Raw genomic sequence first — 14,324 nt, 5'->3', positions numbered from 1 at the left:
GAGTATTTTCACTTGACATCTTTGTTTAGCAAAATCATTTGCATTTTTTAATTAGGCTTAGCCACATTGACTTCCTCATCTTTCTCAAGTACTGAAAAATCCTGTAGAGCACCAGAGAACGGATTGCTGTGCACAGATAAGCAGAATGGATTTAAGTTCTTACAACGCTTTAATCTCGTTTTATGCTTCTTCATGTCACACAAATGTCTTTGAGAAAAATAATTGATTTTTATAGTAGTTTAGAGCAATGCTGTACCAAATAAAAGTATCTAGGTGTGTTAAAGAAAACAGTAAGCAAATACTCAACTGTCCCAGAAATCTGAGCATTCATTTGGTAATGTACCATCAATGTTCTCTTTTCTGTAAATCAAACATCATCATAATTTCCTTTGCTCCAGTTGCTTATAGGATTAAAGAATTCATCTGTTTGACTTTGGAGACTGCAGGCAGTTGTATTTCTTGGCTTACCAAAACCAGCCTGGGCAGTGACTGCCAAAACAATCAGAGTTTGGGGCTAGAGGGAGTCAGTTTTTCACCTTGGTTTCATTGTTAAATAGCTTGTTTTTAGAAACCATTAAATATCTTATATTCTTTGGTACATTTGGGACAGTGTTCTTAGCCAGTGATGGTTTCAGTCATTTTAAACGAAATCTTTTGGGACTGACCTCTGATTCTGCTGAGTTATTTAGCAGAGTCTGGCCTATAATTAACCACAACAGTTAAAACTTTATTGCATCGTTGCATTTTGGCAATTTAAGTTTCAACTGTTTCTATGAAATCTTTTCCCTAGAAGTGTCTAAAATTCAAAAGTACTGTTTTATGACTTTTGTCTTTTTCTTTCTGGAGCAGCCTGGTCATGATGCATTGTTGCAGTCTGTGCTTGTATTTCAGTAACAGGCTCACCCTGCTGAGCAGGAGCTCAGAGGAGGCAGGAAAAGGATAAAGGGGCAGGACTGGCTCCTGAGCAACCCACAAACTGATTTCAAGTTATTATTAGGCTCATGAACAAATTCTCCTTTAAAATACCACCTCCTGCACCAGTCTGATGGAACCATAATTTTTCCATACCAACAATTTTCAAATACAGGAAATAGAAAAAGTCAAGATTAACTTGAAAAAGGCTAAATGATGGTATCAATTATGGTTTATTGGTTTATATTTATCATTTTTTATTTGGACTGGCCTTCAAATCAGATCTGTTAACTGTCACAGTTTTATTATCTAGTCCTCTGAGATTCTATTTAACATTTAAATGGATACAGAAAGAAAGAAAATAAATAAGCATAATAAGACCTATCAAAAAATTAAGAAGATTAATGCAGGCATATAAGGTTTTACAGAAATATAGATTAACTCTTTAATCTTGGACAAGCAGTAATACTATCTATTCATTCTGCAGTAAAAACTCCTTTTGATGCCACTCTATAAATAAAAGTGGTGACAGAAAAAACATTAACTTTGCAAAAGTAATGAGAGAGAAGCAAAGGGTAGAAATACCAGCTGGCTATTGCTCCTGGTCTTGATGGGTGCAAAGTCATTTCTGTGAAGGAATTTGACACCCAACATGTGCATATTCATTGGGGCAGTCACAGAGTGGTTGATAACAAGAGTCCCATCAAATGCAGAGAATTTGCCCAGGAGCCCAAGTCTCTGAAGATGCAATGCAGGGAGACTTCTACTCTCCAAAGCCTGAGTCACAGGGAGAACCTGACAGCAGCTTCTCAGCACATGAATCAGAACTATCTTGTGGCATTTATGCTGACAGTTGGAGCCATGGAGGCCTCAAGTATCAGTTATGAAAGTTTTCTTTTAATAAATAACTGTGGTGAAGTGACCAAAGCCACAAGCTTCCAAAAAAAGTTTGCAATCAGCCTCCTTTCACACAAGTCCTACTAGACCTAGATGATAAAAAAATTCATAGGACCTTCAAAACTATTTTTCTGTTTCCTTGTTAGCTAATGGATGCTCTTATGTGACATTTTAGGATATTTATTTAGAAACCATCACTTCACAGCTATTTGGTTTTTTGTCTTTCTAAAAAAAATGGTGCTTGAAACTCTATTGGGATGACAGGATTTAAGAAATTGCAATTTTAAAGAACAGAGAGGTCAATGATTAGGGGACCTTACAGACAGTACACATATATATCTACACACATGTTTATACCTCTATATCACAAGAAGTCCAGGAGGTTTTATTTAGCCATCACATTAGCATAAAGAAGACAAGTGAAAATAAATGCAAAGTTGTATTTGGGTGCTTTGCAGATCAGCATCAAAACAAATGCTCCTGTCACACAAACTGGCTGCATGGACACAATCTGCTGGAAAAGGCATTTTATGCCATCCTAATATAAGTCAGAATATATGAGTGATTCTGGTCATTTTCAAAGAGACAAAGCTCACAGCAAGTTTCTGGACAAAATCTGGCACATTGCCACTCCTTTGATATTTTGTGTGAGTTACAGTTTACTTTGGCTCACAAGTACAGGGTAAACCAATATTTTTTCCTCGGGCTTTCACTGACTTCAGCTCCTGAGGGAGCCCATCATGCAGCTGTAAGTTCTCTGAAATAGTCACCATTCCAGTGAGCAATGCCTTGGAGCAGCTCTATTCTGTTATTGTGCTGTGGGGAAATTACAGTGATCTAATCTTTGTAAAGCCAGGAGGCTCAGACTTAGCTCTAATAGAAGTTTAGAGCAACTGTATTTTTTTTTTTCTACTTTTCAGAGATGAAATTAGGATGAGAATAGGTTCAGAATTTCAAATCTGCCATCCTATCACAGAGTTATTGCTAAGAGCAAAAATTATTGTGGTCAAAGATTTCATTAAATCCTTAAAACAACTGTCACAGCAATCACAGTTGATGTAAAATTCAATCACCCTCTTCACAAACTGTACCTTCACAGTCCTACATTTTAAAAGGGATAAAGTGTTTAGAATACTAGTGTATAAGAAACAACACATACCCTGACAATAAACAATACCTGCCCAAAATATGGAGGAGAAACCACATGGAAGTAAAATGCCAAGGCTTTAGTATTTCAAAGGATAATGCTAAATAACAATCAGAACATGACTGCACTGCTGTAAGGCGCATGTCTCACAAGCAGCAAGGCAGGATGCAAAGAAGCACAGCAGGGTGCATCTTAATTTAAAAGTGACACTGGGAGAGCTGCATGCCTGGTCACCCAAACCAGGACAGAGAGGACACAGCTGGCTGTCCTGACATGCAGCTGCCTTCTGCTCCTGCCACTGCACTCTGGTCAGCAGCAGATGGTGACATTTAGAGGGAGCAGAACCGTGGGGGAAGCTCTAACTGCGAGGGGAGCACAGTCTGATCCTGCCTTTCCTGCTGTGGAGCTGCAGTTGCTGCTGCAGCTCTCTGCCACGAGGATTGCATTCCTATCAGCACTTTAACTGGTTTTTTACATAAAACTACCTTCAGTCCTGGGCTCAGCAGTTGCTCACCTTCTCATATCCCACAGTTGTATCCTGCACATCCTCAGGTTTGGGCATTTACACTGTTTTAACTTGGCACCCAGGAACTGCCTGCTCAGAACCACTTTCTCCTGAGATCTCTCCTGGGGCTAATTACCTTTCTCACTTCTTTGTAGGAAATGAGTTTTATGGGCAGATAAAAGAGCAGTCCCAAACCAATTATTCCCTCTGAGTGTCTCGCGGGGTGTCTGAATTGGCGCCTGGCATGAGTTGACTCAGTGATGTGTCAGGAAGAGGATGGGAAAAGCAGAACAGCAGAGACCTGGGAGATAAAAACTCCACAAGCTGATTTTCAAGACAGCATTTACATCCTGAAATACCACCCAGGACAGCACAGAGCATGGAGAGTTCTACACAGTTCTGGTGCAAATCCAAACATCTGCATAGACATTTAACATCTGCTGAGGTGTATGACACCAAACCCAGCCTGCAGGTGACACCTAGGCCAAAGCTGGGGATCAGATGGATGGGGCAGTGGTGGAGTGACAGAGATGAAACAGTGTCACCTGCACACACTCCTGGTACCACTTTGATAGTCCATTTAATTGTGTAGTCCTAATCCAGCTACTGATGGATTAGAAACTAAGAAACTGTGCTTGGGAGTGTCCTTTAGGTTACAGAGTCATAGGCTGGAATGTTAGAAAATGGCAGATACACAGTGCTCTGATTCTGCATCATTCTCTCCCTTTTTGTAGGCTTCCCGTTCACTGCATCAGGCAGCAATACTGCATTGCATAAATGTGGGCATATGAGGTAAAATTCAGGTTGCACAAGCCATCTGTACAGAGTTCTCATTTTCGAGTCTTGTCTCTTCAGTTTAACTCCCTTTCTTTTAAAATATATGTTGACATTTTTGGGAGGATGGTATAATGTAGATTTCTTTGATTTTATAGGGGGAAAAGAGCCCACCTCCTGCAGCACTTCAAGCCTATGTTGACCACAGTCCCTCACAGCACAGAACACAGGACTGTGGCTCTCACTTTGCTCATCAGGTTAACTGCATCCTGAACTATTTGCCAGTGAGGAAAATACATTGTGTTTACATTACATCCTTAAATACTTAATAAAAAAGAATTTCTTAATAAATAGGTTTTTTAAGAAGTGAGGTGTCTACGTAATTTCTACACCAACTCAAGAGTAGATTTCAGGACTCCACTGATCTATAGAATTTACCCTATGCATCTCTTACCAGTCGTAGAAATTACCATGTAAAATATGGAAGAAAAAGGAAAAAAAAAAACCAACTAGTTCCTCTATTTGCATGATTGTGGAAAGTACAGACTTCTTCAAGAGCTCAGCAAGTTAGTGATGATAACCTGGCTGGAGCTATCCTAGTAGAAATGTTTGGTGAGAGGAAGGATGGGGGTCAGACCCAAATCTGTGCGACTGTGTACAAAGCTCTGCATAGTGCAAGAGCTGCTGTTCACAGTGTGCCAGTGCTTTAAATGGTGTAGGGACATGGAGCATCCTGCTTTGTTCTACATTTCAATGCAGTGGTACATGTTCACCAAAAGAACAGCACTTTTCTCTCTTGAGCAAATGGGATTTCTAAACTTGGAAAAACTCCTGAGCCAAAAGCAGATACTGGCACCTATCCGGCAAGTTGTGGGTGACTCTCTCACTGTGTAAAGCCTGAATTTGGGTGGTGGGTTGTTTCCTTTTTGTATTATGCAACACCATTTAAATTTTGTTGTTTTCTCCCTCCAAAATACGTATTTCCTAAGACAGGAAAAAAAAAAAAGGTGGTTATCTTGACATTTCTGTAAGGTTTCCAGACAGAAAATCAGTGTAAGTGGAAAGCAGACACATTTTGGAACTGAAAAGGTGTTTGTGGGAAGTCAAGGATATGAAGAAGTTAAGGAGTGGCTGGGAAGGACTAACATTTAAAGATACCATGATGAGAAGGTTGGATTACAGCTAAACTAAGCTGCATCTGATACAAAGAAAAAAAAAAGTCAAAATTAAATTGAGGTTAGCAAATCCTGACCTGACCTTGGCTCTTCCTTCATAATTTATGCAGTGTTTCCATCCTAAAGATTATTAATTGTTCTCTAGTGCTGTTTTGCCTTGTTTCAGTGGAGGTGTCCCTGATAATTACTTGAAGTTAATCAAGCAAGGCAAGCTAATGAGAGGTTAAAACTTGTATTTAAGTACAAGTTTAAGCAGAAAACAGGGAGAGATTTTTCATAATAGATAATTTTCTCTTTGAGCACCACTGGTGAAATATCTCCAGCAAAAATATCCTCACAGTGAACTTCTTAGAAGGAAGCAGTAGTGCAGAGCAGGCCAGGATGGAAATGTAGAGGTGATTTATGGTCACAGTACCTCCCCATCTAGTCCTGCCTCCTGCTCATAGCAAATGGAAAGAGTAAATGAGTTCATCAGTGCCTTTCACCACTGTGAAACTGTGGTTGTTTTGGTTTTTTTTTTAATTGCCTGTAATTAAAACTGCAAAATCCACAAAACATGAAATGCTAAAAGACTGCTTTAGCAGTGTAATAAATCAATGTCAATTGAATTTGACAAGTGTATTTGGAAACTGGATTCAGTTCTGCCACAGGTTTTATAGTTCATTAGGTTCTAAAAATCAAATAAAAAAGAAAAAAAGAAAAAGAGATAATGTGACTTAAAACACGAGATATTCCTGCTTGTACTGAAGTTTCTTCTATTGAGGCATTAGTGAGTTATGTGCCAGGCACACCTGAACCAGAGATGATGATTGTTTTGGCTGTTGGAGAGGGCCTGGCTTCCTAGGATGGCAGTCAGTGCCATTGGTGGCAGTGCCACTGTTCATCACAGCAAAGTCATGAGCCATCATCCCATGGAGGCACCAAAGGGCAAGCCAAGGTTTATCAGAGAATTGGGATTTTGGCTGAAGACACAACTGCTCCTGTGCAGCTTTTTCAGAGCACTCCTCAGTAACAGCCTACCTTCAACATAGGGTGACCCTGCTGGAGAGGACTTGAAAGCAGCCCCACACCTTCCCACACTCCTACCCTGGCCAAACTGAGGGTTCCCTAAGCAAACACACCTCCCTGCACCTGCAGACTCACAACTCATACCTCATACTGTCATGGGCAGGTTCATGTGCAAATCAAAAGTGTAATTGTCTAATGCTTTTTGGTAACTACCTATTGTTGGTTATGTGGAAACCCAGTAGAAAGTCAGAGAAGTGTTTGTCTAATCAACTCTAGCATGTTTAGGACATTACATAACCCCCATACTATGTTGCTAGAGGATATTTTTACTATTTATAGCTTAGACATTTTTATAACTATTTCTTAAAAGTTCAGCAGATGACAGTGGCATATCCTGATTGTTGTTATTATCAGACACAGAAATATTTTCGCTAAAATTGTAAAAGGGCTAGAAAATATGTTTGTAAGTTCATGTAAAGATGACATTAAACTATTTAAAAGGGCAAAAAGCTTTCATCTTCACTGGGTTTTTTTGTGGTTTATAATGGGAGCACTGGCTGGATCTTTCCATCTGCTGTGCTGGCTGTTACTGCAGATGGTCATAATCTGTACATATGGCATGTGCATATATAAACTGAAATCAGGGTTGTCTTGGTGTAAAAGCAGGCACACTACAGGAGCTTGGGTGCCTAACACAACAGTGTTGGTGAAAGGGATAATTTAGAGCATTTGCATTTTCTATGGGATGTTTACATGGAATTAGGGAAAGTATTTCCTCTTCACTGAAAAAGAAGTAAAAAAAAAAAAAAATCACTCAGCTCTTTTACGTTAAATTTTGGATCTGTAATTTATTTGGAATCAGGTGTTGGCTTCAGCTGTGCCTTGAATTTGTGTTAGGTTTTGGGTTAAATGAGGACAACACCAAACTCTCATAAACCTCACAGTCAGCCTGGTTTTGGAGTCCCTGCCTCTAACTCAGAGCTGGAGGAGGCATTTTCTTATTAGAAAATGGCCGTCCAGTAAGCATATTATAAAATAGAAGTCTTCACAAATTAAATAGATCTGAATTTTCTGTTGAAGTTAATCTCACTACCATTAAATAGTCACTGAAACTCATAATAATCAAAGTGGCTAAAGCCCTTGTCATCAAAAGTAGAACTTTCTGGTGAAGCTTTTCTGCACCTGTGGTGCCCAGTTAGCAGCGCTGAAAACTTCCTATTGAATATTGCCTCATGAACCAAGTTTAAAAAATTACTTTTATAAAGTAGGAAACTTCTCATAGACATTCTGGAAAGTTAGGAAAAATACTCCAATATTTATGTGGTGTGCAGAAAACTCTAAAAGCAACTCAGAATTGCTCTTACTTGCAAAACATTTAGCAACCAGTGCCTGAAAAGAAGAAGCCATTGGAAAAGCAAGACATGAAGAATTTACCAGATATATGATCAAATGTATTTTTAACATTTCCTCTACTTTTACTGATATCCTCTGTATTACAGTTTATTTGCAACATTTGCTCATTCATCACACTAGCCAGTTGTCAGCACAGATGAAGTCATGACTCTTACTCCTTTTTTCCTCCTTTCTTAACATGTATTCTGCTATTCTCTTTTCTAACCTTTCTACCTTTCTTGTACTAGGAAAAGGCTTCACAGATTCAGCTACAAGGCTAGAAAATGAAAACATAGTGACTTGAAAAGGGTTGCTGCCACTCTAATACAACTTTTTAAAGTACTTTTTCTCTTTTGTTGCAGGTTTGTTTTGTGAATTTAGATGCCAACAGAGATGATTGCAGCGATGAGCAAGTGAAACAGGTAACTGCTTAGGTCTTAAAAACATGCACAATGGATATATTCAGGCCACCAGGACTCTCCAGTGCAAATACAGATTAAAACTCTGTGAGCAAATCAAAGCCAACCCTAGATTTTTAAGCGTTACAGAGAGCAATGCATAAGGAGTCTGAAATTGCCTCAGCACTGGACTATGTTACATAGCATTTCTTATTCCCATCCCAGAAGTTTGTAATGGATCATTGCAGTCTGAATTCACAGCAGCTATATGAGTAGATTTCTTGCTTTTATGAGAGAAGTAAGCACGGACACATTCACATGAATCCATTTTCTTTTAATTTGGCATAATACTACATAAAAAGAGTTTCTGGTGTCCTGCTCTGCCACCAGTTTGTGATTTTTTTCTCTGTTCCTACAGCCAAAAAGCCCCTGAAAATCTTCCACTCATCTAGTTCTTGTTCAGCTGAGCTGTCTTACTCAGTCAAACTCCACATAGGTAGATTGTGTGCTCTTGAGGAGGGGGTCTACATAAAACAGAACTAAAGGTGCATTTGATCCGTTTAACTGAAGGGTAGGAAAAAAAGAATTTTTTAAAAAGCAGTAAAAAAACCCTGGTTATTTTACAAGCACTGAGACAAACTACGTCATTATATGATATTTAAAACACATAGCATTCCAGAAAAAAAAACATTAAATCTGCAGAAGAAAAGGCCTGGTGTCACTTTCGTGCTTACATCTTTCTTTATCAGCTCCTTTTATCATCCTGGCTCGGTGCACATGTTTGGCACACCAATACAGAAGCAATACGTAGAGAGTGAACACAGGTAGGATCTCCTGACAGTACCCAGGGAGTTCCTGGGTTAAACCATTACAGCTCATTTGCTGGAAACACTTCCAGCTCATAGAACAACCAGTACTGGCACCTTGATGCCTCCTGCAAGTCATTTGTTAGCAGGAACAGTTTTGCTATGCTGTGTTCTGCATCCTGGATCTGTGAAAATTCAGTTGTCAAAAATAAATATGGCATCTTGCAGCAAAATGATTTTTCTATTGAATCAGCAGGTTAACTGTGCAGAACAGCTTGAGAGGTTTTACTTTACTGAAGCCACAGAAGCATTGGTTGTTTTCTAAAATGCGGTGGTTTTATTGCTGTTTACAGTGTTTGTTGAGGAACAAAAGCTACAAGAGGAAACAACAAAAGTTTCTCCCTCAATCTTAGAACTAGACATCTGTTCTCAGTTTTCAGTGTAGGTAATAAAAATCCCCTGCTAGCACAGGTGCTATGCATTCTTTTCCAAGAGGAAATTCCCTCATCCCCATTTCTGTGTATAATAAGCAGGTTTTGTAAATTAGCATTGAGTGGCATGGAATTTTATGCAATACACCGGGGTGGTGAAAGCATTTCATAGAAGAATTTAGAAGATGTTAGCACAGCTGTTGTGCATATGAAATATATCACTATTTACTAGCAGGTACTTGATTTACTAATTGGTACTGTTAGGATTTTGCATTACCGATAGAGCCTGGGAATGGGTTAAATTGGGGAGTTTTGTGTAAAATAATTATGCTTCCAGACTTCTTTTTTTTTTTTCTGAAGAAAAGGTAAAGAAGTGAAGTAAAAGACATATAAAATGCCATAATTTCCTACCTAAGAAATCTGATAGAATGTGGTAATTTAGGAAGAAAAACAGAGATACTTCAGGAAGTTTTTGTGATAACAGAAAGGTTATAATTTTAAAGAAAAAATAAGTGATGAGAACTTTTTTATGCTACAGTGAAACATCAAACTGCATTGAAGCACTGAATTCAGTTATGTCACATAAAAATACTTAGTCCCATCTGAAGATCATTCCCCTGAAAAATGAACTGTTTCCCAATATTGATTTAGCTTTTCTAAGCCAGAAAGTTTTATTATATCTAATTTAATCCAAGGAGAAATAACAGTACTGCAACCTTAATATTTTGAGGATGAAAAGGAAAAAAAAAATGAAGTGTTGTTGCCTTGGTTAGTAACTAAGCAGATGGCTGGGTGCCCAAATCTTCACTCCCTGAAGGGCTTTGCCACATGTTCTGCTCTAACACATGGGCCATGGTGGTGCAAAAAATGGAGGTGGTATTTACTCTGCTCCTGCTCTAAGGGGTCAGCCTTGGTTCTCTGTTCACAGAACAAGGACACCAAGATCCTTGGCAGACAGGACTGCACTCTCAGAGTAGGTATTGCCTTTTTGGCCTGACCTTTGTACACAAAGGAGCACAAATGTCCCCTGCACATGCTGGGGACAATACAGACCTCCTGTATAGCATCACTGATGCTGTGACTGTTACTGCTTTTGCCTCTAACAAATACATGACGTATGGGGAGTGACTGTATCACTACAAATGGAAGGTCATGAAGGTATGCAGTATTAACCACAAAGAAAGGCACATTTCATGTATCTCCAGTATTTTTGCTGTTCCACGTTTAGCATTGCATCAATTTGGTTGGCAATTTCCAGGTAACTTCCTCTGGTTTCTTGCTAGTCATATGCCTGGAGGAAAACAGGAAGATTTGCCCTGTTCTCATTACCATACCAACTGAAGCTTTTGTGTTTCAGACCATGAGAGAGACACTGTTTTCACAGTCTAAGGAACTCACATGTAACAGGAAGTTTTTAGATGCACCAATTGAATCAAGCTGTTTAGCATGTGACAATGTGAGGGATGGCAGATTGTCCTGCTGGACTCTTGAGCAAAAGTTTATACCATCTCCTTGTCTTGTGTGGTGTCTCAAAAGAAAAAATGTGCATTTTAATGCTTCCAATTCTATTCTTAATCTACTTGAAGTGATACTTCCAAGCGAGCTTTCTAAAAGGATTCCTATAAATGATATTTCATTTTAGTATTTATGAGTATAACTGTGCAACTCTGACTTCATTACCTGTGAGCAAAATCTCTGTTTCACACTCCAGAAGCTGATCAGCGTCTCACCCAGTCTCCCCAAACTGATCAGTTCGATGAACGTACAGCCACCGAAGGAAAATGAAATAGTCCTGCTGAGTGGATTGACATCAGGAAACCTTCAGGCCGCTTATGAGGTTCCCCAGGTAGGAGTCAGACTCAGCTTTAAGATCACATCACACCTGTGAAGGGTGGAATTTTGAAAACGGGAAAAAGGAACCCGAAAGCAAAGACCTGAGATCAATTTGAGATGAGTGGAAGTTTGCAAACATACAAACAACAGCCTCTGTCAGACAGATTTCAGTGTGGTGCATGGCAGGGGGACACACACCATGTACACAAAGATAGCCAAGAGATCCTGCTGTTCCCCCTGGATCCTGCAGATCTGGGTTGCAGCTGGTAATGCTTTCAGCCACATTAGCACTTGATCCTGCAGGGGAGGCAGGCACTGGTGGCAGAGATGATGACTGATTCCTAAGCCCAGATTTCAAGCAGAAGGGCAGCAGAGGGGGAAAGGAAAGAGGTAACACTTCTGTGCATAGAGCTGGGCCAGGGCACAGCTCCTACAGACTCCCTTTCCAGTGGTCTTGCCACTTTCATTCCCAATCCATCTTCACTTCTCAGCTTCATTAAAACTGCAGAGTTACCCTGGAGTACAAAACTCTCTCAAGCAATTTAAAACGTGAACAGGTATTGCCAGATTTGTCTGCCGAAGATAAGAAAATAAGGGAACTTTATTTCACTGAAATTACCTTGTGTACAAAAACCTTCCTGAAGCAGACCCTGTGACAGCTGTATTGCAAAGGTCACTGAATTTTATAGTTTACCAATAAGCTGATCGTTAAAGAGAGCAATTACCTGGTTATTGAGCTTTCTTGCCACTCATGACTAATGGCTGAGTTTAGAAATGCTTAACAAATACAGGCACAAGGCTGTGGTGGGAGCAATGGAGCTCCAAACCCCACATCCCAAGATGTTGCAATACACACAGGGCTGGTCTGAGACCCAAGCAAGGTAACTGAAGTCACTCCTGTCTCCACAAGCCTACAGACACTGAGACTGGCAGCCCTCTCACAAAGAGTGGAGTCAAGAGACAAACAAGAACTAAATAAATTTCTGTTGAGTAAAGCTTTGCATTGAGACTGGAAGAGATTTATTGACCAAATACACCACAGTCATCCTATTGTTTGGCTTTCAGAGAAATTCATTTGTAAGGTGACTTGCAGAGTTTTTGTAAAAGGATTTTTATGCCGCTCCCCCTCAAGCCATTTTCACAAGTACAACCCCACAAAATGTGGACTGGGGAAAAAGCAGGGGAATGTCCGATCTAAAGCTGCATCTTTTTTTCATAACATTTTTCACAATACAGTGCATGCTCGAGCCTGATTCAATTTCATTGCAGCTATCTAATTTATCTTTTCTGTTTTAACACACTAAGTTATCTGGTTTTCTTTTCAGACACATTTTTTAGGTGGAAAGGAAGAGCAAGCTAATAAACGTGTTAATCTAGCATAACACTCATCCCACTCTCTTTCTTAGTAGATTATTTGTTTGCATTCACAGTCAAAGGAAAAAGGTGGGGTCACCTTCATATGTTAGATACTGTGCAAATGCCCAGGGGGTCCAGGGCATCCTTTGCAAAGCCTAAAACCTCTGCCTCAATCCAATCCAAAGTTGGTGCCACCCAAACTAGCTATTTCCTGGGAGCCTGAGTTCAAAGCACAACATCACAAGCTGCAAAAGCTTGGCTTTGGTTCCAGATACAGCCATACAACAAGCATGGTCCCATGCAGAGACATCAACTCAGCTCTGTTGTATAAATGTCCAACTGCTCTATGTTGTCATCTTATCATAAAAGTTCCATACTGTTGTCTCCTTATCACAAAAGTTTCATACCTTCTTGGTGTTTTCTCATGGGCAGCTCCTCAGAGCACTGACTCTTTCTCCTTCACACAGCAGCCAACTGACTCCAGGTCCCTTCTCAACCAGCCAACCCACTCTTTCATAGCACTCTTCTTCTCATTGCTCACAGCTGTGGCCTGTTAAAGTCAGGCCTGTTGCTAATCTTTGATAATTGACCCAGCTGCAACTCCCTAAGGGTGAAATTACTTTCTACACTACCTTTATTTTCCTATATTCTATCCCCCCACAGTTTTAATATCAGGGAAACGAGGATAACAAGAGTTCCTTCCTCCCAGTTTCTCTCCAGTATTCAACTTAATTGTACAGCTTCTCTAGAGAAGGCCATTTTATATAAAGGCTGAGCACATTATGCACTGGATCCCCATTTCCAGTGGGAGGTTGTGTTGGCCTGAAATAATGGGACTTTGGATAAAGAGGGAGAGCAGCAAAGAAACAAAATAAAACACTATTTGAAAATGGTCTGTTGCAACATCTAAAGGTGACCTGCTCTTCACAGTCTTATCAGCCAGTATTTACAGGGCTGTCTTCAAACAAGCATCGCAACAGAAGTGACCCTGAAAAGGAATTCATGCCCACAAACAATTCCCTCCAGAGAAGTAATATCGGGTAGTGTGAGGCCATTAATAACAGTATGTCAGATGACTAACATCAAATAATTCTCTGTCATTAAAACAACAAGTTGATTGAAAACAAACAATCCCCTGTGATACAGCTGGGTTCTCTACTAAAACACTTGTATAACAAAAGCTGTCAGTCCAAGAAATCTTATTTTGGCATACCTGTAACTGCACGCTGTTACTAACATTGAAATGACAAATCGTATTGCATCTTTGCAACAGAACAATCCCAAGATATTTATAGAGAGGGAAGCTTAAAATAAGAGTTATTTTTTAATTGAATAACTGAGATTCTTTTCCCCTCTAGTGTCCTTGGCTGGCAGATGTCTGCTTGGTTCAGTGTGCGAGGGGGGACAGGAGGAACAGCGCAAGCTGCATCATTTTTGAAATAAACAAGTTTCTGATTGGACTTGAGCTCGTTCAGGAGAGGCAGCTGCAGATAGAAACTCGTGTCCTGAAGCCTGAGGATGACACAAACTGCTCCGTGTCCTCAATAGAAGAAGATTTCCTCACGGCTTCTGAGCACCTCGAGGAGGACAACGAGGCTGATGAATATAAAGCTGGTAAAAGCAGGGGAACTGAGCATAATTATGCTGCTGTTCATACTGCAAAACAGCTATAGCAATGCTCACAGAAATT

General features: G+C 39.9%; 1 protein-coding gene across 8 annotated transcripts in view; it reads left to right on the top strand.

Moving 5' to 3' along the window:
* Positions 1 to 14,324, top strand: part of LOC119704404 (SPHK1 interactor, AKAP domain containing) — a 63,285-nt gene that overhangs the window by 33,735 nt on the left and 15,226 nt on the right. For all 8 annotated transcript variants that reach the window (XM_038145618.1, XM_038145610.1, XM_038145613.1 and 5 more), the window contains 3 exons: positions 8,173 to 8,232; positions 11,157 to 11,291; positions 13,993 to 14,248. In XM_038145618.1, coding sequence (XP_038001546.1) covers positions 8,173 to 8,232; positions 11,157 to 11,291; positions 13,993 to 14,248 — 451 coding nt within the window. The remainder of the gene's footprint in view (positions 1 to 8,172; positions 8,233 to 11,156; positions 11,292 to 13,992; positions 14,249 to 14,324) is intronic.

The sequence above is a fragment of the Motacilla alba genome, chromosome 9 (genome assembly GCF_015832195.1).
Source record: "Motacilla alba alba isolate MOTALB_02 chromosome 9, Motacilla_alba_V1.0_pri, whole genome shotgun sequence".
Taxonomy (NCBI): domain Eukaryota; kingdom Metazoa; phylum Chordata; class Aves; order Passeriformes; family Motacillidae; genus Motacilla; species Motacilla alba.
This window is presented reverse-complemented; position numbering and strand designations above follow the sequence as displayed.